The sequence below is a fragment of the Equus asinus genome, chromosome 22, assembly GCF_041296235.1.
Source record: "Equus asinus isolate D_3611 breed Donkey chromosome 22, EquAss-T2T_v2, whole genome shotgun sequence".
Taxonomy (NCBI): Eukaryota; Metazoa; Chordata; class Mammalia; order Perissodactyla; family Equidae; genus Equus; species Equus asinus.
In genome coordinates, this window is record NC_091811.1 from 68,017,539 (window position 1) to 68,040,438 (window position 22,900).

Sequence of the window (22,900 nt, forward strand, 5' to 3'; positions counted from 1 at the left end):
AGCTCGGGGCGGAAGCGCGAGCGCCCCGAGTCACGTGGCCGCCGCAGAGGGGCGGGGCGCGCGACGTGCCGCCGCGTCGCCCAGGCGAGGGGCGGCGGCGACTCCCGCTCCCCGGGCGGACCGAGAGGCGGGCGGCGGCGGGCGCGCGGCGGCGGAGGGCGGGGGCCGGGCCGGGCGCGCCTCGCGGAGGCTGAGCGCCGGCGGCGCGGCCATGGCGTCGTTGGCCGACCGGGTGCGCGGCCACGGGCGCATCGCCGCCGGGCTGCTGCTCAACCTGCTGGTGTCCATCTGCATCGTGTTCCTCAACAAGTGGATCTACGTGCACCACGGCTTCCCCAACATGAGCCTGACCCTCGTGCACTTCGTGGTCACCTGGCTCGGCCTCTACGTCTGCCACAAGCTCGACGTCTTTGCCCCCAAGAGCCTGCCGCCCTCGCGGCTCGTGCTCCTGGCGCTCAGCTTCTGCGGCTTCGTGGTCTTCACCAACCTCTCCCTGCAGAACAACACCATCGGCACCTACCAGCTGGCCAAGGCCATGACCACGCCGGCCATCATCGTCATCCAGACCCTCTGCTACGGGAAGACCTTCTCCACCAGAGTCCGGCTCACGCTGGTGAGTGGCCTCACTCCCGGGCGCCCGGACCGTCTGCCGCCAAGTGGGGTGTGACCCGCCGCGCGCTCCATCACCGCGAGCCCCGCCCGGGGCATCCGAGAGCGGGGCGCCCGGGCTCGTTGCGGGAGGTGGAGGAAAGCAGCGGGGCGACCCGGGGGCTCTGGGCCCGGAGCTGTGCCTGTCTGCTTTCATGACCGCTGTTTGATGGAAATCCTTAAGTGCCGGGATGGGTGAGAAAGCGAGGCTGCACTGAGGCCTGCGATTCGGTGTATCCGAGTATCTGCACAAACTCAAGCTGGAAGCAGCCCTCCTCCCCCGAGGGAGTGAAACCGTGGGGGATAAACCTCAAAGGGCTCGCATAAAATATAAGTCTCAGAGCATGTCTGCAGCGACAGACTGCAGAGGTTTCGGCGTCTTTAAGAAGGAGATGGGCTAAAATCATTTTAGCACTTAACCACTCATAAAGTCTTAATGCTGTTATTATATGTGGATGTTATATGTTGTTTAGCCACTAGTTTGGGTCCTTTTACTCATCTGTGCGTGCGTGTGGTATTCATTTCTTGCAAAATGCAGTCCACCAACTCAGTATTTTACCCAAAATTTTAAATAAAATTAAATGTGAACATAAATAGAGAATTATGTTTTACTTTGAGGAAATAGAATTAACGGTTTTTTCAAGTAGAAAAAGTTTATAGAGGTTCATTGTTTCCCAGTGATGTTTTTATCGTTAACCTTGTAAGAGGTTCCTTGTATTCATGAAAGGAATGCTCTTGAATCTAATTTCTTTTTACCTCTTTTTCTTTACAGATTCCTATAACTTTAGGTGTAATCCTAAATTCTTACTACGATGTGAAGTTTAATTTCCTTGGAATGGTGTTTGCTGCTCTTGGTGTTGTAGTTACATCCCTTTATCAAGTGGTTGGTAATTTTTTTTTTCTTTATGTGCTTTTTTAGCAGATTTCATACGTTTTGAGGCTGTATCCCAAGGTTTAGAAAATACGGTATAGAGACAGGAGACCAGTAGACTGTTGGGAAGAAAGCATGATTGCATGCACTGTGTGACTCAGGTGAAGAGAAGGAAGGAGACAGAAACTTGAGTGTGTGATGCTCGTGAGATACCGCGCACCTGTTTGTAGGTGGACGGTACCTGTGCTTAACAGTCTGAGTCTGGGGTGATGTATTACTTTCTGGGAAATCTTTCCAAAATGAATAGTAAGACTTTTTACTTGAGGACTGAGTTCATTGTTTATATTTGTCGCTTACTCTCTAGTTATAACATTATTCTGAAGGAGTGAGTACACTTCCAGAGATTTGAGGAGGAAAGGAAAATTTCAGATTTATAAATCTTTGCCTCAAAAAATATGCTGCTGTTACAACTTTTATATTGGCTTCTAATAATTTGTCTGTGTCGATATTTACGGCAGTGGGTATTTCGGTTCTTGTGCTAGCATAGTGTCTTGCCTGTAACGGGCATTCATTAAAAATTTCTTCATGGATTCACTTTATTACCATAAAGTCTCAAAAAGTGTTTTTTCTTATATAGTGGGGAAAAAACTCGGTGTAGAGTACAGTGAAACAGTATTTTCTCTATACTGAAAACCCTTGCACTGGAAATTTTGGGTGTGCCTGCACGGGGAATCAGTCAAAACGTGTAACCAATTTTACTTTTTCTACAAACATCCGCTGGTTGTAAACTAAGACATTCTTGTTATGAATGTTAGCAGTTTAATAATACAGCCTTAGCGTCTTAACCTTTCTAGTACTGATCCTTTCAGAAACATTGCGATGGCAAGTTTGTTGGGTTGAATACGTTTTTTAGTGGCAGAGAAGCAGCTTAAGTAGAAGATGAGGCCGGTGGCAAAGGCTGGAGCACAGACTCCGTCTTGTCACTTGACTCCAATAAAGTCTGTCTTTTACTATAGAGTAATCAGAGGACACTCAGCTTTGTGCTTTAAGAAAATGGTATTTGAGCATACTTCAGGGGGTTTACATTTTGTTACTAAGTACAGTATGTGAACATTCTTACTTATCTTTTTTGCTTAGTGGACTTTTTCTTTTTTGCCTGGTATGGATTAAATATTTACTAAATAGAGCAAGGATTTTGTTTATTGAACATTAGAATTTCTAGTATTCCTTATACATAATTTCAATTCAGAATACTCACTGTCCATCTAATATGACCATTTTTGTTCATACAAGTCTCAAAATTGCTATAGATTAGAACCAAAGGATTCTTATCCCTCAGGTAGATATTTGAAATGAGATTGACCAAGGACTGATAGTGGACTAACAAATGGGTGGAGTTTTCAATTATCAGTAATTGGTAAAAGTACTGTTACAGAGTAGGCATATTCCCCCAAAATTCCTTTTAAAGAAAGTTGTGTTTTCCCATTGGATGCAGGTGTAATTTCTAGATCCTTTCTTCTTATACTGGTGGGGCATGAAAAGGAGTTAAAAGATGGTGATCAGACCTCAGCTTTAGTTATAGAAAGAATGATGTCTTGGGGCCAGCCCAGTGGTGAAGCAGTTAAGTTTGCACATTCCGCTTCGGTGGCCCTGGGTTCACTGGTTTGGATCCTGGGTACAGACCTACACAGAGCTTATCAAGCCATGCTGTGGCAGGCGTCCCACATATAAAATAGGGGAAGATGGGCATGGATGTTAGCTCAGGGCCGGTCTTCCTCAGCAAAAAGAGGAGGATTGGCAGCAGATGTTAGCTCAGGGCTAATCTTCCTCAAAAAAAAAAAAAAAGACCATTGTTCAGTTCATTCCTTCAGCAGACTTTTCTTCTGCCTCATGGTCAGCCCTGAGGATGCCATGATGAAAAGCAGCTGCAGTCCAGCGTTGGAGACACCCGTGGACAGCTGACCACAGTAGTGTAGCTCAGGGTCTGAGGAAGGCTCTGAGGAAGACAGGGAGGAGGTGCAGTTCTGCAAGAGGGTGGTGAGGTGAGACTTGATGGAAAAGCTAACCATTTAAATTAAAGGACCCACTGGAATTTGCTTAGCAAAGAAGTAGAGCACAGGGCCGTCTTTGCGATGATGTGTGAAAGTGGGGAGCATTTTTGGAGAGCTTGACTCACTTGAGGAGGCTGGACCCTAGTTGAGGAAAGATGAGCCTGAGGGGTGGGTAAGACAGGCGGCAGAGGCCACACTGATGCTGGGGAGAGGAGGGTCGCTGAGGTGGTAACTCGATCGTGCTCTGTGTTCTAGAAAATCAACTCCAGTGACAGCGAAGGGTGAATAAGAGAGGGAGACAGGCAGAGCGCTCCATGGTTCAGGGAGACAGGAACAGGGACAGTGGTAGTGGATGAGGGAAAACAGACTCCAGAGGCCTTTTGGAGCAAGAATTAGTAGACCTGACTGAATGGGAGGAAAGCCAGGAGTCTGATCCTTGGAGGAGGTTGTATCATTAATTGTCGGAGCAACACAGGAAGAGCCAACTTGAGGAAGGAAGTAATGAGCTTGATTTTGAGCAAGCTCCTCGTTATCTAAGTGAAGACAGCCAGTGAGCTGTTGAGAGGTGAGTTAAAGGATGCTCAGGAAAGGAGGTGAGAGCCGTAGATGTCAGTAGATAGTAACAGAGATCAGTCAGGAGGCAAAAGAGGGAGAGCAGACATCTACCTGAAGATAGTGAGCGAGGGGACAGTGCAACGCAGAGGTCAGGTTCTTCCAGGAGAGATGGGAGGTTCTGCAGGGAGCTCCAGCAGGAGGGCCGAGGGGCATCCTCTGGATGTGGCCATTGACCGTGCCAGTGCCCTTTGGGAGAGCAGTTTCATTGAGGGGGCAGGGCAGAAGCCAGGCTGCACTGCGGGAGGGGACAGCAGAGGCCTGGAGAGTTGCCACCGCTCCAGGTGCATCTGTGGCAGACGCGCAGCTGCCTGGGGGGGCTGCAGGAAGGGAGGGGCGTGGGTCCAGCCTCTGCGTCCATTGCGGCGTCCCAGGCAGCGCACGGCAACAGAATAGATCCTTTGTCCCTCCTGTTCACAGAAGACTCTTAGCTGAGGCTGGCAGGAGTAGGCTTCAGATTTCCTGCCCTTCTGTTTTTGTCTTGGTGAGTGTCTGTAGATTTAGAGTTTATGTAACAGGATACCCAGACCTACAGGAAAAAGAATTATGTAGGACAGTTACTCAAAGGCCTGGCTGTTCGTGCCAGATCGTATTCGAACAGTCCTATCAAGCTTTCTTTTCTTTTAAAGATTGGCACCTGAGCTAACAACTGTTGCCAATCTTCTCTTTTTTTTCTTTCCTTTCTGCTTTTTCTCTCCAAATCCCCCCAGTACCTAGTTGCACATTCTAGTTGTGGGTCCTTCTAGCTGTGTCATGCTGGATGCCACCTCAGCATGGCCTGATGAGCAGTGCCATGTCCACACCCAGGATCAGAACCAGCGAAACCCGGGCCGCCGAAGCAGAGTGTGCGAACTTAACCACTCGGCCACAGGGCCGGCCCCTCAAGCTTTCTTTAAAGCCGCCTTTTCAGTTATATTTGTGAAGCATTTTTGGGGTCTGATGGGACTTGTGGCTTTGAGGTGCTGGCTCTGCTAAACGAACCACTCTTCTAGGATTCGTGACTGTCTGATTTATTGAAGTGTGTTGGTGGAGGATACCCACAGAAAATCCTCCATCAGGAGGAAAATTCCTTCTATTGATTGGCTTTTCCAAAGTGAATGAAGGACCTCACACACCTTTCCAGCCGCACACATGGCAGCCACCTGGAATAACTGGAATTCTTGTCCATCTCTCATTAGCCTGCCCTGCCCCTGGTCGTCTTTGGGGAGGCCATTTTTAGAAAGTAGTGAAGTCCAACACTGCATCTGTATTTCTATTTATCACCTACGTTTCCATTCCTGCCTCATTTCCCAACATCTCTGATGCTTGGGGCCCCCGTAGGCAGTGACTTTCCCCATTTAGTAGCATCAAGAGGGAAGAGGGGGGGCTGGCCCCGTGGCCGAGTGGTTAAGTTCACGCGCTCTGCTGCAGGCGGCCCAGTGTTTCGTTGGTTCGAATCCTGGGCGCGGACATGGCACTGCTCATCAAACCACGCTGAGGCAGCGTCCCACATGCCACAACTAGAAGGACCCACAACGAAGAATATACAACTATGTACCGGGGGGCTTTGGGGAGAAAGAGGAAAAAATAAAATCTTTAAAAAAATTTAAAAAAAAAGAGGGAACAGGGTTGTTTTCCTCCTTCTTTATAATTGAGAGGAAAAATAGATTATCCGACATTAAATAAGCTTTTTCATCCAAGGTGCTTAAAGGACATTCGTGTCTATTATTGATCTTTGAAATCTTGTAGACTAATTGGGCATTTCTTCTCCCCTAGCCCTGCCCCATATTCCCATCTTTGTGGCTAGAGTTGCATCTTTCATCTATTAAGTGATGCTATTTTTTTTTTCCTGCCTAACTTGTTTTATGTCCTAATTCTCAGTGGGTGGGAGCCAAGCAGCACGAACTGCAGGTGAACTCGATGCAGCTGCTGTACTACCAGGCTCCCATGTCGTCTGCCATGCTGCTGGTCGCTGTGCCCTTCTTTGAGCCGGTGTTTGGAGAAGGAGGCATATTCGGTCCCTGGTCAGTTTCTGCTTTGGTGAGTTCTAATTGTTTCAGCATCTAAGAAACAAGATAATAATCCCTCCATTATCGATGCACTCTTCAGTTTTCAGAGCACTATCTTGGGTCCGTTCTCACATGTAATCTTCGTAATCACTCTTTAAGGGAGGCAAGGTAAGGGTTAGTTTTCAGATGATGAAACTGAAGCACAGAAAGGCTAAGGGACTTGCCTAGAGTTGGACAGTTTTTCCGTGGCAAAACCAGGACTAGAATTCAGGTTTTCTGATGCCTGGTTACTGTTCTGACCCCACCAAGCTATCACCACAAATAATTTGGGCATTTTGTTTTTATTTTTTTACAATGAAAATGTAGCTTTATTAATTTTGTTTTAATAATATAAATAGTACGTGCTCATTGTACAGATTTTGAATACACCTAAAAATATAAAGAGACTAGAGGTGCCCTAGAATCCTGCCACACTAAGATAATCACCTTTGCCATTTTGACGATCATTTCTTGGATCTCTTTTTCATAAACGTGTAGACACATGCACATGTGTGTGATTTTATACACATGGAACATCATATATACGCTGCTTTTATCATGGATTCCTTTTACCCAGCCCTCTACCTGTCCACACGCATCCCATTACTCCAGCCCTGTCCCTCGATGTGAGTTACGTTAACATTCTCGTGTTTGTTCTTCCATACTTTTCTCTCTGCTATACCTGCCCATAGAAATACACAGTGTGCATGTGCATTTATACACACATTGAACATTTGTTTCCTTTACAACAGTGGGATCAGATTATGCATGATTTTCTGTATCTCACTTTTCTCACTTAATATCTCATGATAATTTTTTTTTTAAAGATTTTATTTTTTTCCTTTTTCTCCCCAAAGACCCCCGGTACATAGTTGTGTATTCTTCGTTGTGGGTTCTTCTAGTTGTGGCATGTGGGACGCTGCCTCAGCGTGGTCTGATGAGCAGTGCCATGTCCACGCCCAGGATTCGAACCAACGAAACACTGGGCCGCCTGCAGCGGAGCGCGCGAACTTAACCACTCGGCCACGGGGCCAGCCCCTCTCGTGAGAATTTACCAAAATCATTCTTTTCAGTGTTCTCGCCACTGTGAACAGTGTTGCAGTACACATCCTTGTACCTGCGTCTGCCTGAACTGGCACTTTTTCCCTGTGGAATAGAGTCCTAAGAGTGAAATTGCCACATCAAAGGGATATGTGCTCTGGGGACATTTCAAGTTAGAAAGTGTAACCCCCTACTTAGGGAAAGAAGTTCTGCTTCTCGTAACTTTAACCTTTGGAACAAAGCCAGTGGGCACGTCCTTCCTGTTGGTGGTGTTCCTGTATCAAACGTGCATGGCCCTGACTCTGTTCCAGGCTCCATTCCAAGCACTTTGCAAACATTAACTCACTGACTCCTCAGAACGGCTGGATTGGGTGGATGCTCTCATTAGTCCTGTATTTACCGAGAGACAGAGTTAGTACCTGATTCAAGATCCCACAGCTCACAAGCGGAGCCAGAGTCTGAGTCCATGCGCTCTGGGTCCAGAGTCGGTGTTCCTTGCCACCGCGGTGCTGCCTGTGAGCAGACTGACGGCTGGTCCGCGTTCATACCCTTTGGCGTACACCCTTTTCTCCAAGTCACTCGCACCAAACTGTTCATGTGTAGCAGTTCCACAGGGGGGATTCAAGTGTAATCTGCTCTGTGGTTTAAAAAAGGGAAGCAACCTGTGTTAACCCAGACGCTGCCTTAATCTACATAACATCTTTTAAAAAAAGAAAGAAAGAAATCACTGTACCATCTCAGATGATATTTCCGCTTAATTTTACAAAAGTTCTAGTCATCTTGGTTATCTGGTCTTCAAACCATTGCAGCTTAGACACTTGGAACAGAAGGAGAGAGGCTTTTTGCGATGGGCCTTCTGACAGATTTGAAAAGAGGAAAGCAGCAGCAGGACTGTTAAAAACAAGTCAAAGGAGCTGAGAGCACAGCAGCAGGAGGCAACGTCCCTGACGGCATCCGTCTCTGAGTGGACCCTGTCGTGTGTGAATGATGAGCCGGGTCTGCAGGAAGTGGGGATGTACCATCCTGCGAACCCAATAAAAATGACACTGATACCTTTCTAGAAACAGGTTTAAAATCTTTAGGACCAGGTTGCTCTTAGCTGAAAATTTAACGGACCTTACTGTTGTAAAACAAGTGAGATAATACTCTTTTACCTAATAGGACACAAATCCCAGTCCTCTAGGCCTCTGACTGCATCTAGAAACTGGTAAGACAGCCCGGGGACAGAAAGAATCTTCACATAAGACGTGTTTTCTTTGGAATTTAACTTCTTAATAATTCAAATGATAACTAATATTTGATCTCAATTCTCTTATTTTAGAAATGGAAAGTGGTTTATTGCTTTTTAAATAAAACTGTGGGGTGGGTGGTCCAGGGGGGTGCAGTGGTACAGCCTGCTCTGCCCGCCCTCGGCCAGGTGGCTGCGTTCGCTGTCCCGTGCACGCGCCTTGGGCCTCGGCTCCGGGGTCGCTGTCCCGTGCACGCGCCTTGGGCCTCAGCTCCGGGGTCGCTGTCCCGTGCACGCGCCTTGGGCCTCAGCCCCGGGATCGCTGTCCCGTGCACGCGCCTTGGGCCTCGGCTTCGGGGTCGCTGTCCCGTGCACGCGCCTTGGGCCTCAGCTCCGGGGTCGCTGTCCCGTGCACGCGCCTTGGGCCTCAGCTCCGGGATCGCTGTCCCGTGCACGCGCCTTCGTCCTCAGCTCCGTGCTTTGGCTGTGCTGCCTTTGTTGCTGGAAATCCTACCCTCTCTGCTTTCTTTAATCTCTGTGTACATTTGAGACCCAAAGACTTTTCTCGCTGTCCCAGCCCCAGATGACGTCTCCCGCCTAGAGGATCACGTGGAACTTATTGTCTGTTTGCCTGTGAAGGATGTTTTTTCTTTTATTACCTGAGCTGTAGGTGTGGTGTTGCCCCGTCTCTCAGGTGGTTAGGAGGTGGCACAGCACAGTGGGTTATGAGCAGGGACTCCAGGACCAGATTGCCCTCTGGGCTTAAATTTCACCCTTCTGTTTATTAGCTGTGTGTCTCAAGCAAATTGCTTTCCCTTTCTGTGCTCGGTTTTCTTGTCTGTAAAAAGGGATGATATTTTGCTATCTTGTGGCTGTTTGTGAGGATTAAATGAATTAACATATAGGAAACATTTAGAATAATTCTTGGCACTAGGTAAGTGTAAGCTATGATTGGCATGAATTTTGTTATGTCCTCAAGTGGTTTCTCAGATCTTTAAGGGCAAGAGCCTGTTGTGTTCCTCACAAGGCCTGGCCTGGTGTTCTGGATATCCAGTGAATGCTTATTGATTAAGTAGAAACAAATGTGAGCAATTCAATAAAAAAACATCTGGAAGGATATGTGCCAAGGTACTAAGAGTGGTGCGTGGTTGGGATTATAACAATTCCTTAGATCCTTTTTACTTATCTTTATTTTCTGATTTTTGTATAATGAGTATGTATCACTTTTATAATAAATCATTACAAAATAATTTTTCTTCAGATGGATAAGAAAAAAATGAACCTGGAAATTCACATTCAGAGATAGGATATTATTGGAGAATTTTCCATTGAATTTTGTAGACGAAATTACATTTCTGAATATTATTCATTGTCCTGTACCCTTAATGCTTGGTGTCTTCCAAACTGGTTTTCTCTTTTAAATCTTGTCTTAACGCTTGATATTTGAGTCTTTCGAAAAGCCTAATGAAATGTGTTTTTACCTGACGATGGTAGTGTTACAGTTGCTTTGCGTTAATGATATTTTTGGTTTATTTGTAGCTTATGGTGCTGCTGTCTGGAGTAATAGCTTTCATGGTGAACTTATCAATTTATTGGATCATTGGGAACACCTCACCAGTCACGTATCCTTTTCCTAATAACTTAAAAATTCATAGTCTTTTATATTTTCCAAAACTGTCACATTCATTTCCTTATCTGAGTCTCACACTTACTATTGCATGGCCTGAATTAAGTAGGGAGAGTCATTTTTAACCTTTTACTACCTCATTTCACATTAGAGTCTGCACAAATGTAAAGAAATATGAATTGGGGAAATATTAAATTTCTGTATCTTGAATGCTTTTGAATTTTTGTAAGTAATAGGTTACCTTTTCCCTTATCAAAATTAACATGGAGGAGCTGGCCCAGTGGTGTAGTGGTTAAGTTCACATACTCCACTTTGGCAGCCTGTGGTTCGCGGGTTCGGATCCCTGGCGTGGACCTACACACTGTTGATCAAGCCATGCTCTGGTGGCATCCCACATACAAAATAGAGGAAGACTGGCACAGATGTTAGCTCAGTGACAATCTTCCTCAAGCAAAAAGAGAAAGATTGGTAACAGATGTTAGCTCAGGGCCAATCTTCTTCACCAAAAAAATAATAATAAGATGGAGCTCTGTGGTTTGCACGTAGTGGGGTTACATAAATATTTGTTGAGTGAATAAAGGGATGGACGCTTGGTTTTTCACTCAGTTTTCAGTTATCTGTAGTAATAAAGTAGAGGTATGGTTAATCCAGGTAACCAAAGATAATTTCAGACCATTGACCTCTGACTTTATGGTTTTGTACTTATTTGGATATGAATGTGCCTGTTTTCTCAATCTTCCTTTAAATCAAGAAATGAAGTCATACCTTGGAGGTCTGATCAAACTCCACTGCCCATTTGTAACGTTCTGCTTGTCATTCGGTTTCTGCCCGAATTTCACTCTGCCTCCACTCTTGAGCACATGCAGAGAATGGATCTCCCCACATGAGAGGTCGTGCTGCATCCGAGTGTGCTGAATGACATGCACGGGGGAACACTCAGGTGTCACGTGCTTGCCAACTATGAATAAATAGCAACAGTGAGAGCAGTCTCTTAGAAAACCAGCATTGTTGGAAACACCGTGTGTCCTGGGCCCTTTAATTCTCACAGCAGCTCTGTGAGGCAGGCCCCCTTGTTTTATGCTGCAGAGGAGGAAGTGGAGGCGCAGAGAGGTTCAGTAACTCACCTAAGATCATACAGCTCACAGCGTGGCGGCCAGATTTGAACCACGCGGTCCCGTCCCGGAACTCGTGCACCCTGCACTCCGTCACAGCATCCACGTCCGGGCCCTCATTCAGAGCACTCGTTCAGTCAACAGATGCTGATCGAGCGCCCACTGCAAACCATTCACTGACATCATGAATGTGTCAATACTGAATGTCTGTCATATGTCAGGCACTGGGGATGCATAGTGAACCAAACGGACGAAAATCTCTGCTCTGATAGGCTTAAATTCTGGTGGGGAAGCAGACTGTAGACAAGGAAAATAACAAAGTGTCCTCATGCAGGGTTAGACAGTGTTAAGTGCCGAGGAGAAGAGGATATGAGATCTCGGGGACAGGGTTGCAGTTTTATGGGGGGGAGCCAGGAAGGCCTGTGCAGAAGGGACTGGAGTAAAGAGCTGGGGAAGTGCGGCTGCCCCGTGCAGGTCGGGAGGAAGAAGATCCCGGGCAGAGGGGACAGCTGGGGGAGTCTCAGGCAGGGGGGGGCCTGTGCAGCTGGAGCAGGACATGCAGGGCGGAGTGTGCTGGGGCTCCGAGGGGGCAGAACCAGATTGAGAAGAGCTTCTGTGTCAGGACTGTTACTCCAAGGATGACGGGCAGCTGTTGGAGTTTTGAGCAGAGACATGACCTGGTTTTACTCATGTTCTCAGAGGATCACTCTGGGCCGCTGTGGAGAATAGACTAATGCAGGCTTTCCCAGCCCCAGTGCTGTTGACCTGTTGGGCCAGACAGTTCTTTGTGGCAGAGCCCTGTCCTGTCCACGGGAGGAGGTTTGGCAGCATCCCCGGCCCCTACCCACTAGATGCCAGTAGCCCTCCTTCCCCAGTTGGCACAACCAGATGTGTGTCCAGGCCTTGCGCAGGTGGCACAGTTGCCCCTGGCCGAGAACCACTGGGCTAGAAGAGGCAAAGGGAGAAGGGGACCTCCGGGAGGCCACTGCAGATCCAGTTCACAGGTGACGCTGGCGTGCACCGGGTGGTAGCTGGATGCAGTGGGAGGCGATTGGATTTGGGGCACGTTTTCAAGCAGAGCCACCAGGTTTTGCGACAAACTGGCTGTGGAGAAGAAGAGAGGAAACAAGCTTGACTCCCGGGGTTCGGCCTGAGTACCTGGGAGGATGGAGGTGCCGTCACCCGGGACAGCACAGCCTGAGGGAGTCAGGTTGAGGAGGAAGAGCAGGTGCTCAGTTTTGGGTAAACAGGTCTGAGAGCTCAGGGTCGAGGTCTCACTGGAGAGAGTCCAGGGTCAGTAGTGTGTGGACGTGGTTTGCAGCAGTGAGGCTGGCTGAGGTGAGCAAGCCAACAAGGGGAAAAAGAAAAGACGCCCAGGCAGTGAGTCCGGGGTCACTTCAGGGTGGAGAGTCCAGGGAGATGAGAGGAGCCGGCAGAGGAGGAGCGAGCAGGTGGGCGGAGGGAGAGTCCACCCACCACTGAGGCGGAGGGGTCCCCGTGTCCGGTGCCACTGACCGGCAAGCGTGAGGACGACGGGAGACCGATGGAGAGGTAGGAAGGGGGAGGGTACCGGCGGTTCTGACAGAGCTTTCAGTGAGTTGAGGGGAAGCTTGACCGGGGCAGACTGGAGAATTAGAGGAATTGGGAATATCCAGTGTGGACTGCTCCTTTTTTTAAATTTACAAAAGGATGCACTGAAGGTTTTTTGTCTCTTTTTTTGAGCAGGTTTGCCCTGGGTAACATCTGTGCCAATTTTCCTTTTTTTTTTTTTTTTGCTTGAGGGAGATTCTCCCTGAGCTGACATCTGTTAGCTCTTCCTAGAGTAAGAACCATCTCCCTCTGTTTTGTATGTGAGCCGCCACCACAGTGTGGCCACTGACGGACGACTGCTGCAGGTCCGCGTCCGGGAGCCAAAATGAGGCTGCTGAAGCAGAGTGTGCCAAACTTAACCACTAGGCCAGGGGCCGGCCCTTGCAGAATTGCTTTCCTTTTCCCTTTCCTCTAGTAATATCTTTAACAGATCGTGAGCTCCTTAGGAGAGACGCTGAAGCCTCAGAGCTGTGCACTCGGGCATGCTCGTGACTGAAGGTGGAGCTGTTCTGTGATGGCTGGAGTCGACCCCCTTGGAAGGGCCTCCCTCCCTCAGGAAGTCCCCTCCATCAGGACAGGTCCCCGTGACACGGCCATGCTCCCCTGCCCAGAGGGGACTTCAGGTGCTTAGTTGGGCCCAGGACAGAGGAAAGGGCCAGAGCGTGAGGTCAGACAGTCCAAGAGCGCGTGCCTGGCTCTGCCTGCCGTGGGCCCGAGCCAGCTATGGAGCCCTTACGACGTGGGGGAAAGAAGGGCTGCGATGCTGGGCTGTTGGGAGGGTTTGAGAGAGCAGGTGTCGAGCACCTGGCAGAGGTTTATTATGCAGAAATCCTGCTCCTGGTGACTGTCACTGCAGCTGACACACATCGTGCTGGCTGTGTGCTGGAGGCTTAGCGTGTATCCACCTAGTTAATCCTCGCAGTAACCCTGTGGGCGGCTGTCCTCTGTCCCCAGTTTATATAGACGAGAACACCGAGGCACAGAGCAGTCGCTGTTTCTAGTGTCATTCTTCGGAAGAGTAGACGGGTACACATCAAACATCTGAAAAATAACAAAGTACTAATTTATGTAGAAAAAACACGTGTACAGTGTGTAAGGAAATCATTTTTAAAGGAACGGTGTGTGTGTGTTGAGTGCCTTAAAGGAACAGGGATTTGGAGGCCCCGTGCTCAGCAGCGAGTTCCTGGCCGTGCACTAGCCTGGACGTGGACTTTGGAGTTACACAGCCCCGCCTGTGTCTGCACTCCAGCCCTGCCGCCTGCGGGCTCTGGATCCCAGGTCCCTATAGCCCTCGGGCCTGCACACTTGTGGAGTGGGAAGGGTGGGACCGCAGGGAGGGTACACACAGACCTGCAGCCAAATGGCATCACGTGTGTGCCCGGCACAGCGCCCCGTGTGTCGCTCGTGCTCAGTGTCACTCCCTCCCCTTGCCCTGTTCCCCCTAAACCTGACATACGGGCTGAGTCGGCTCTCCGGCGCCTTGCACACCTCACCCCTCAGCTGAGGGGCGCTTGTTAGGAAGGGCACCATCAAGCTTCATCGTCAACTGCTGTCCCTCATACCTCCTCTGTCCCTTGTTCTGAATTCCTTTCCCAGCCTGACCTTGTAGCCTCTTCTCTTTGAAGGTTAGCAGGGGTAGCCGGGGCAGTCTCCTGTCGCTGATTGAAAACCTGTGTGAGGAGGCGAGGGTTGACCCGGTGCTTCCCTCAGTGCCCGTGTGCTTTAGCTGGGGCTGCTGTTCAGGCCGTGCAGTTCCTCAGCCACAGGAAGCCTGTGCTTCACACGCGTGTGTGCGTGTGAACGTAGCATCCCGCTTGTCATCCTTTTCGTCCTTATCGGAGCCTCAGCTATAACATGTTCGGCCACTTCAAGTTCTGCCTCACTCTGTTTGGAGGATACGTCCTGTTTAAGGACCCGCTGTCCGTCAGTCAGGCTCTCGGCATGTTGTGCACGTTATTCGGCATCCTTGCCTACACCCATTTCAAACTCAGCGAACAGCAAGGAACTAAGAGTAAATTGATACAACGTCCTTAACCAGATTTTTGTGGAGAAAAGAAAGTCACCCCAAGAAGATAAAAAAAGTTTAGTGCATGAGTTACTTTCAAAGAAGAAAAAAATGCTGCAGAATTCATTGAGTGATGGTTTGCAAGAAGGAACACAAAGGAAATTTTATTCATAAATATGACTTTCTCTTTTACAGAACCTTTTTTAAAAAACTTAATTCTCTAAAACAATGGCTCATGCTTCTTTTCAAAGATGAGTGTCTGAAGTCGGGTGGGGGGGGCCGGTGTGGTCACACCAGTGAGGTCGTGGATACGGTTCTGCAGCAGGGGCTGAGGCAGCTGTGGGCCTGTCCGACGGCCGTGAGGCGGCCATGTATGCGCACGGTCCTCTGAAGAAGGCCACACGGGCTGCCCCCCCTGCCGTAGGGGGGCCCCAATGTGAGCGAGAGTATGATCTCACCAAAGTGTTCAAGTCAGAATTTAAATCTACCATTTCTGTTTTAGCTGGTTTAGTTTAACTTCCTGTTTATTTATAGAAATGAAGTATCATTTATAGAAAGGAAAGTGGAGTAAAGAAGAGCAAAAGACAAAATCCACTTCTAAAAGTACCTTTTTCTAGTAGGAAATTGCTGTAAGGAGTTACACGTGGTAAAAAAGCTGCAGTTCAGGTAGGTATTCTCTTGTTTCTGAGCTCTCAGTGAACTCTAGAAACGATGAATGGAGTTAAAAACAAGGCAGCTCCGTGTTTGAATGGCCCGAAGACCGTCGGTGGAGCTGAGCAGGTTTCTTTCTGTCCTGGTGGCTGTTCTCCGGCCTCTGAGCAGGTCACATCGGAGATTTCTCGGCACCCCCTCCCTGCTGGTGCTCCCCACTGCGGCTGAGGTGTCCACGGAGCCATCTCTGACACTGAAGGATCTGTGACTGTCCAGCCTTTCTGAGGTGGCCGAGGGACACTTACGCAGCAGGTCAGGGCAGATGCTGTCTCAACACTAAGCAGAAAGCTGGTGAAAATATGAGGAAAGAGGGGGAAGAGAAGCAGGAAAATAGCCAATACTTGACTAGTTCCTTGAGTTTTTAAAGGGATAATTTTACAAAACTAGGGTACGAGGGAAATCCATGATTTCCACTTAAGGAAATTTAGTGCCATATGTTTAATCACAGAACATCCTTCTGCCTTCCACCTTCTTGACATTTGAGCATTAACAGCAGTTGCTGGGGGCGGCCCGGTGGTGCAGCGGTTAAGTGCCCATGTTCCGCTTCGCCGGCCCAGGGTTTGCTGGTTCGGATCCCGGGTGCGGACGTGGCACCACTTGGCAAAGCGTGCTGTGGTAGGCGTCCCACATATACAGTAGAGGAAGATGGGCACAGATGTTAGCTCAGGGCCAGTCTTCCTCAGCAAAAAGAGGAGGATTGGCAGCAGTTAGCTCAGGGCTAATCTTCCTCAAAAAGAAAAAAGCAGTTGTTGATAACCTCTCACGATAAATTGACTGAGACAGGTAATCCTCTTGTAATATTTCTTTTTCTAAATGTTATTTGTAAGCTTTAAATGAGAAGACGACTCTTAAGAGGACAAAGAGCCATGTGTATAAAATACACCTTTTAGGGTTTTGTCTTGGCCTGTTTGAAATGAAAAGCCACTGAAAATCTATTTTGACGGGGATTTCAACACATCATTCTGTTATATGATTACTGTATGTGATTGTGTTTTTGTTTTAAATCTTCTTTGGTTCTTCTCAGTTTCCAAAGATGTATTTTATCGTGCTAGGAAGTACGAAGCAATTTGTCTCACCAGATGAGCCTCAGGCCTTAACGTTTGTCTAAGTAATGTTCTCTGTGTATGTTTAAATTAACATATAATTATTTCCCCAAGGCAGGAGACAGCATTTCAGCACAGTGAGGATTGTGTGACTTCCGTGCGCTGACAGCTGTGTTGGTTGTGCCACGTACAAGTTCTTCTCGACTGTAAATGCAGCGTGTGTGTGTGTGGGGGGTTGTAACAAATGGTGTCAGTAGGAAGGCAGTGAACGGTTGGAGCAAGATAGGCTGGGTACGTACCTGGAAGTGGATAAAGTATGTGCTACTGGAACTGGAATCTGACCCACATTCCTTGCGCTGAAGATGCTCTTCCCACTGAAAAGGAAGTTTCTTGGGGAAAACTGCACCAGTTGACTGGGACCAACCACAGAGACAGACCGGAAGGCAGGGCCGTGGAGGCACACGCTGTCCTGTTCCCGATGGAGCCGCACTTGTTTCTTTATCCTCTGTTAAGTGACCGAACTTCACTTTTTACCCGTTACAAATAAAGAGAACCTGATGTTTGTACTTGCGTGTTGCCTTTTAGAACCGTTGGGAGAAGGGCCGCGTCCGTGTGCGTGCGGCGGCAAGGCTGGCCAACGCCGGCTGCACGGCTCCCAAGTGTGCAGAATCTAGTGAACCAGGTCCTCGTCTCCCTTTTAAAATAACATAAAAGAGAAATCTTTCTCTGGGAAGTGAAGCAAGCTTTCTTGTGTTTCATTTTTAAAAATACTTGTTAAACCTTGGTATTTTTAAATCAGTAATCATTGTGTTTTTTAAAACATTTATTTGAAAGCACCAACGTTAATCCAGCACTCCACAGTGACTCCATCAGTAAACAGTTGTTGGGTGAATAAAGATGCAGGATTGCCAAAGGTGAATGTCTGATTACAAGAGTGCAGACGAGATTTATTAGATAGATTCTGTTCGCATTTGTTCCCAGACTTGAACTGGATTATACTTGCTACGTCAGGGATACAATGTTACTTTAATTCACTCAATTAATTGAGTTTATTGAGTGCGTTTTATGTTCCAGGGAATGTGCTGGGTACCTGCAAAGACGGTCCTTTCCCCCCACCCAAAGATTGGCACCTGAGCTAACATCTGTTGCCAATCTTCTTTTTTTCTTTCTTTTTTTCTTCTCCCCAAACCCCCCCAGTACAGAGTTGTAAATTCTAGTTGTGAGTGCCTCTGGTTGTGCTGTATGGAATGCCACCTCAGTGTGGCCTGATGAGCAGTGCCATGTCTGCGCCCAGGATCGGAACCAGTGAAACCCCAGGCCACCGAAGTGGAGCGCACAAATTCAACCACTCTGCCACGGGGCTGGCCCCAAGATGGTCCTTTTATGCACAGACAGTCCTGTGTTCCCTATGATCTTAAGAAACATCTGTCTAGCAGAAGAGATAGATGTTAATTAAATAAAAACAAAATTTATCAGAAATTCAGACAAATCCTTAAAGGAACATGGTCCACTAAGAACTTATATGACAAAAGAATCTGGCCCAGGATTGGCTGTTGGTGAAGGTGTCCATGAGGAAGGATGACTGAGCTGAAATGTGAGGGCTGTTTAGGAGACAGCTAAGCAGAGGGAGTGGATTGCATTCTGGGAAGAGGGAAGAGCACATACAGAGGCCCATTGGTTGGAGGAATTACGAGGCGTTTAAAGAACTGCAGAAAGGATAGATTGTTGAGACTGCATTTAGAGGTGAGGAGGTGCTGTGATATGAGACTGGAAAGGCAGGCAGGTGTCAGACCGTAGACTCTTGTAGGCTATGTTAAGAATTGAGTAAGAGGGGCTGGCCCCGTGGCCGAGTGGTTAAGTTTGTGCGCTCCGCTGCAGGTGGCCCAGTGTTTCGTTGGTTCAAATCCTGGGCGCGGACATGGCACTGCTCATCAAACCACACTGAGGCAGCGTCCCACATGCCACAGCTAGAAGGACCCACAACTAAGAATATACAACTATGTACCCGGGGGCTTTGGGGAGAAAAAGGAAAAAAATAAAATCTTAAAAAAAAATAAAATAATTGAGTAAGAGCAAGAGGGAGTGTTCTGAGCATTGTCACAGTCAACAAATGGACGAGAACTCAAGAGAGGCTAGGAGACCAGTTGGGAGTCCACTAATGAGGTACGATGGCAGCTAGAGGGGTGGGGAGGGGAGATGATAGAGTGGATAGAGTCAAGAGAACTTAGTAGACGGAATCAACTGAACTTGAGGTGGATTGAAAGTGGAGGGCGGGGGGGGGGGGGGGGTGAAGTCAAGAATCACATGTATCTGATTTGCGCACTTGATAGAGAATGGTGTGTTCTCTGAGATAAGAAACACCTGCAGAGAGGTGAGATGGGGGGAGATCAGGAGCTCATGCATAGCCAGCGTGATTTTCAGGTTTCCAATTAAAGATGTTAATCAAATAATCAGATACACAGGTCTGGAAGTCAGGAGACTTTTGAGTTGGAGTGGAAGTAAAACTTGAGTTGCTAGAGAAACTACCAGGATGAAAGCAGACCAGGATGACCTTGCACAGGGAGAGCAGAAGGCAAAACAGCCTCGACTGAGCCTTGAGGAGCTCCAGCACGTGCTGGTAGAGGAGGGTAATTCTGCAAAGGAAACTGAGAAGGAGGCAAAAGAGGTAGGAGGAAAATGAGGATGATGACATGATGGGAGAGAGGGTGGACAAATGAGCAGTCAACTGAGACATGGACAGAAAAATAACCGTTGTGTTTATTAACAGATTTTTTGTTGGCCTCAGTCAGGCTGTTTCTGTGAGTGATGGGGGCAAAAAGCAGGTTGGGGTGGGCTGAGCAGACGGTGTGGGAGAGGTAAGGATGCGGAAGCAATGCTGCACGTTGCTTGACGTGGACCAGGGGCTTGTGTGTGCGTGGAAGATTTATTGTAAGAGTACTTGACTATTACGGAATTAAAATGCTTGAAGCACCAAACATCCTGTGTTTTCTTGGAAAAAGTGCACATACTTCTGTAATGGATGATCTTTTGCTCCAAAAAGGAGTTTTACTTTTGCCTCCTGAATATATTCTTGAAATATGGTTTGCTATTAAAATCTACATTGACTTTTGCCAACTGCCAGCATACTTTGAAGAAACAATTTTGCAAGCCCACTAAGTGATGATCGGTTCTGCATTTCCTTGTTCTATTCCTGCGAGGTTAAAAAGGAAAACCCTGCCTAGAAAAAGGCCCATCTCAGTCTGGAACTCGGGTGGCACAGAGGGACCGGGCCAGCCTGGAGGTCAGCATCATGGCTTTCAGTCCAGACTCTGCATTGACTGGTGGGATAACCTTTGATTTGGGGCAAGTCGCTTGACGCTTAGTTCTCAGTTTCTTCGTCTATAAAACAAAGGCTTGGATCCAGATGATTTCCAAGTAACCCTCCATCTCCCAAATCCCCTGATTCTGCTCTTTCAGATTAAAATTATGATTTCTCATTTGTTTATATTGAAAGCAGATTTTTTTTAAAGATTTTATTTTTCCTTCTCCCCAAAGCCCCTCAGTACATAGCTGTATATTCTAGTTGTACATCCCTCTGGTTGTGCTGTGGGGCACCCCCTCAGCATGGCTTGACGAGCAGTGCTAGGTCCACCCCCAGGATTTGAACCGGCGAAACCCTGGGTCACCAAAGCAGAGTGTGCAAACTCAACCAGTCGGCCACGGGGCCAGCCCCAGAAAGCAGATTTGGTTAAATTAATGAGAAAGATTTTGTTTGGCCCTTATAAGAGCTGTTTTCTTGTTCATGTGTATTTTTTTACTCATGGATCCTGTTTTTAGAAATTGTATGCAAACCATTAAATGTGATTTATTTTCATATTTGTTGTATTAGAAGATATTTCATTTATCAGAGCTGCTTTGCATGTGAAATCATATGAGATCACTGAGAGGTGAACTCTTGCCATTTCAACTATTTATGGCTATTTGGGGGATTTTTTTTATTATGCTCTTTTTTAAAGATTTTATTTTTCCTTTTTCTCCCCAAAGCCCTCTGGTACATAGTTGTGTATTTTCAGTTGTGGGTCCCTCTAGTTGTGGCATGTGGGATGCCGCCTCAGCATGGCCTGGTGAGTGATGCCATGTCCGCGCCCAGGATTCAAACTCGTGAAACACTGGGCTGCGGAAGCAGAGTGTGCGAACTTAACCACTCGGCCGGCCCCTATTATGTATGCTCTTTTTAATTTGGAAAACAGCACATCACCCAAACCATAGAATTCACATTTTTTCCATTTAACTATAAATATTTCATAAATATGTATGCCGCAAGAACAGGCCTGTGTGTTTATTTAACCAGCTAGGATTATGGATTCTTTTTTTAAAGACTTTATTATTTTAGGGCAGTTTCAGGTTCATATGCATTTCTGAATTTTTGAATTTTTTTCGTTACCCATAAGAGATTATTTTTTCTTTTAAAATCAAATGATCTGTATCAACCAAGTGCCTTCATTTTCCTTTTCCTGTTTGTTCTTACACTCCCAAAAACGTCAGTTTCCTGTTTTCTCAATTTAAAATTAGAGCTGGCAGTTCGGGACAGACAGTGATGGCTGGGCCTCTACCCAGGAGGTGGGGGGCTCAAAATCAGTCAGTCTGTTCAGGAGATCTGGCATCTCCACACTGATTTATTACAGGAGTGGGCAGACTCTCCAGGTTCTTTCTCTGCCTGGAGTTTAGAAGCAAGATGAACCTCTTTGGACTGGAGTTCTTAGAGAATTATGGAGTGACTCATTGGCCCTATTTGTTAGAATCAGAATGTTTTTATACAGTTCAATAAGAAATTATACAGGAAAAAAAAGGCAAAAATGCTGTGGAAGACACAGTTGGTTTTCTAACCAAACACTCTTTCCTATTCTTTGTTCCCCACCACTCAGAGGCTTGAAATGCTAAGTTCTCCTTTTACCATGTTGCCTTGTAGTTAGGGTGGCCATGTGAGGTCTCACCAATGAGACGTAGTTGGAAGTCTGCTGAGCGTCTCAGGGAGCTTTTGCTCTCTGGATAAAGGGATGGATGTGGCTGGACTGCCTGTTCCTGCCTTCCTCCTGCCTTGCATGTGGCTGTGGATGTCTAGAGTGGTGCTAATTGGTAAAGGGGAGGAGAAGAGAACCTGACCCAAAATTGCAGACTCGCTAAGACAGTGCCATCAGCTGCATGTCTCCAGCCTTCTTGTTCTAGATGAAAAGTAAACCGCTATTTGTTTGAGCCACTTTTAATTGCTGCTTCAGCTGAAAGCATGCCAGTGAGCATTTGAGGGTAAAGAGGGGCAAGAATGGAGGGCTTGATCTGTCTGATAGACTTTAAAACCCAGGAAGCAACAAGTGAATGTAACTGGTTCAAAACAAAAATAGACTAGTGGCTCTGCTCACCCCAGCCATCCTTGCATTCCATAGAGAACCAGACCCCAGAGGGTAAGGTGGATGGAAGAGGGAGTGGTCTGATGGGCATGAGGACTCACAGACAGAGTCCAAACCTGAAGCTGTTGCTGGCTTGGGGTGAATGAACCACCTCCAACCAGGAGCAAACTTTCCAGCCGAGTGGGTGACAGCCTGCCTGGTCCTCCACCATCCTCTTTGTGCCCCCTGACTTTGGTCATCCCAAGTACCCAATCCGCCCCTTCCCTCAGCCACAGTCTTACACCTTATTCAGCCACTACCTCATCCCTAGTACCTCTCCCAGTTCAAGTTGAGCTGGTGGATGAAGAAAGCACTGTCACCAATGCCTGCAAGGTCATGCCCAGGTTTTGGAACTGGGCATCAGTGTGAAGGTTCTACAGATATTCATTAAGAGGACCTAGGAAAAACTCACTCCAGTAATGCTCCAGGATCTCCATAAAACCACAGGAGGGTGGGGCTTCACTAGGGGCTTCCCAGTGCCCATACACACAGGGCTGTGGACATTGGTGAGGACCTGTGTGCTGGAGGAAATGTCTGCTTATTATCATGGAATGACTGGCATGGAGAATTCCACCAAGCACAGGAACATTCTTCGGAAATCAAAGACCATCCTGAAGACATCCAGTGTTTGCACTCAAAGAACATTCCTCATGGGGATGTCGAGCCTGTGACTCTCTTATACCTCCAGAAAGCTTGAATCCTGTTATGAAACTCAGGGATTTTGCCCAGGAAACTATGAGCCACAACTTCTGTCCACTCTTCCCCTGACACAGCCCCGTGTGGCTCTGGAGAAGTGTGGCCACTCATCGTGGATTCTTGCATGTCATCGTGTTTATCTCCATTCTAACCCAACCTTAGTCTCACCTTCTCTCCTGGTGTGAAGATGCACATCCAGGTGGGACAGTCTGAAT

General features: G+C 47.5%; 1 protein-coding gene across 2 annotated transcripts; it reads left to right on the plus strand.

The window, feature by feature from the left end:
- Positions 1-97: 97 nt before the first annotated feature.
- On the plus strand, positions 98-17,132 carry SLC35E3 (solute carrier family 35 member E3). Of its 2 annotated transcripts, none has more exons than XM_014860680.3 (5): positions 98-613; positions 1,421-1,531; positions 6,043-6,201; positions 10,018-10,100; positions 14,655-17,132. In XM_014860680.3, exons 1-5 carry the CDS (start codon positions 212-214, stop codon positions 14,839-14,841), a joined length of 942 nt encoding a protein of 313 aa, XP_014716166.3. In that variant the 5' UTR covers positions 98-211; the 3' UTR covers positions 14,842-17,132. The 2 variants fall into 2 exon arrangements, with proteins under 2 accessions (XP_014716166.3, XP_070350802.1); XM_070494701.1 differs by lacking the exon at positions 14,655-17,132 and adding an exon at positions 13,254-13,436.
- The last annotated feature ends 5,768 nt before the right edge of the window (positions 17,133-22,900 follow it).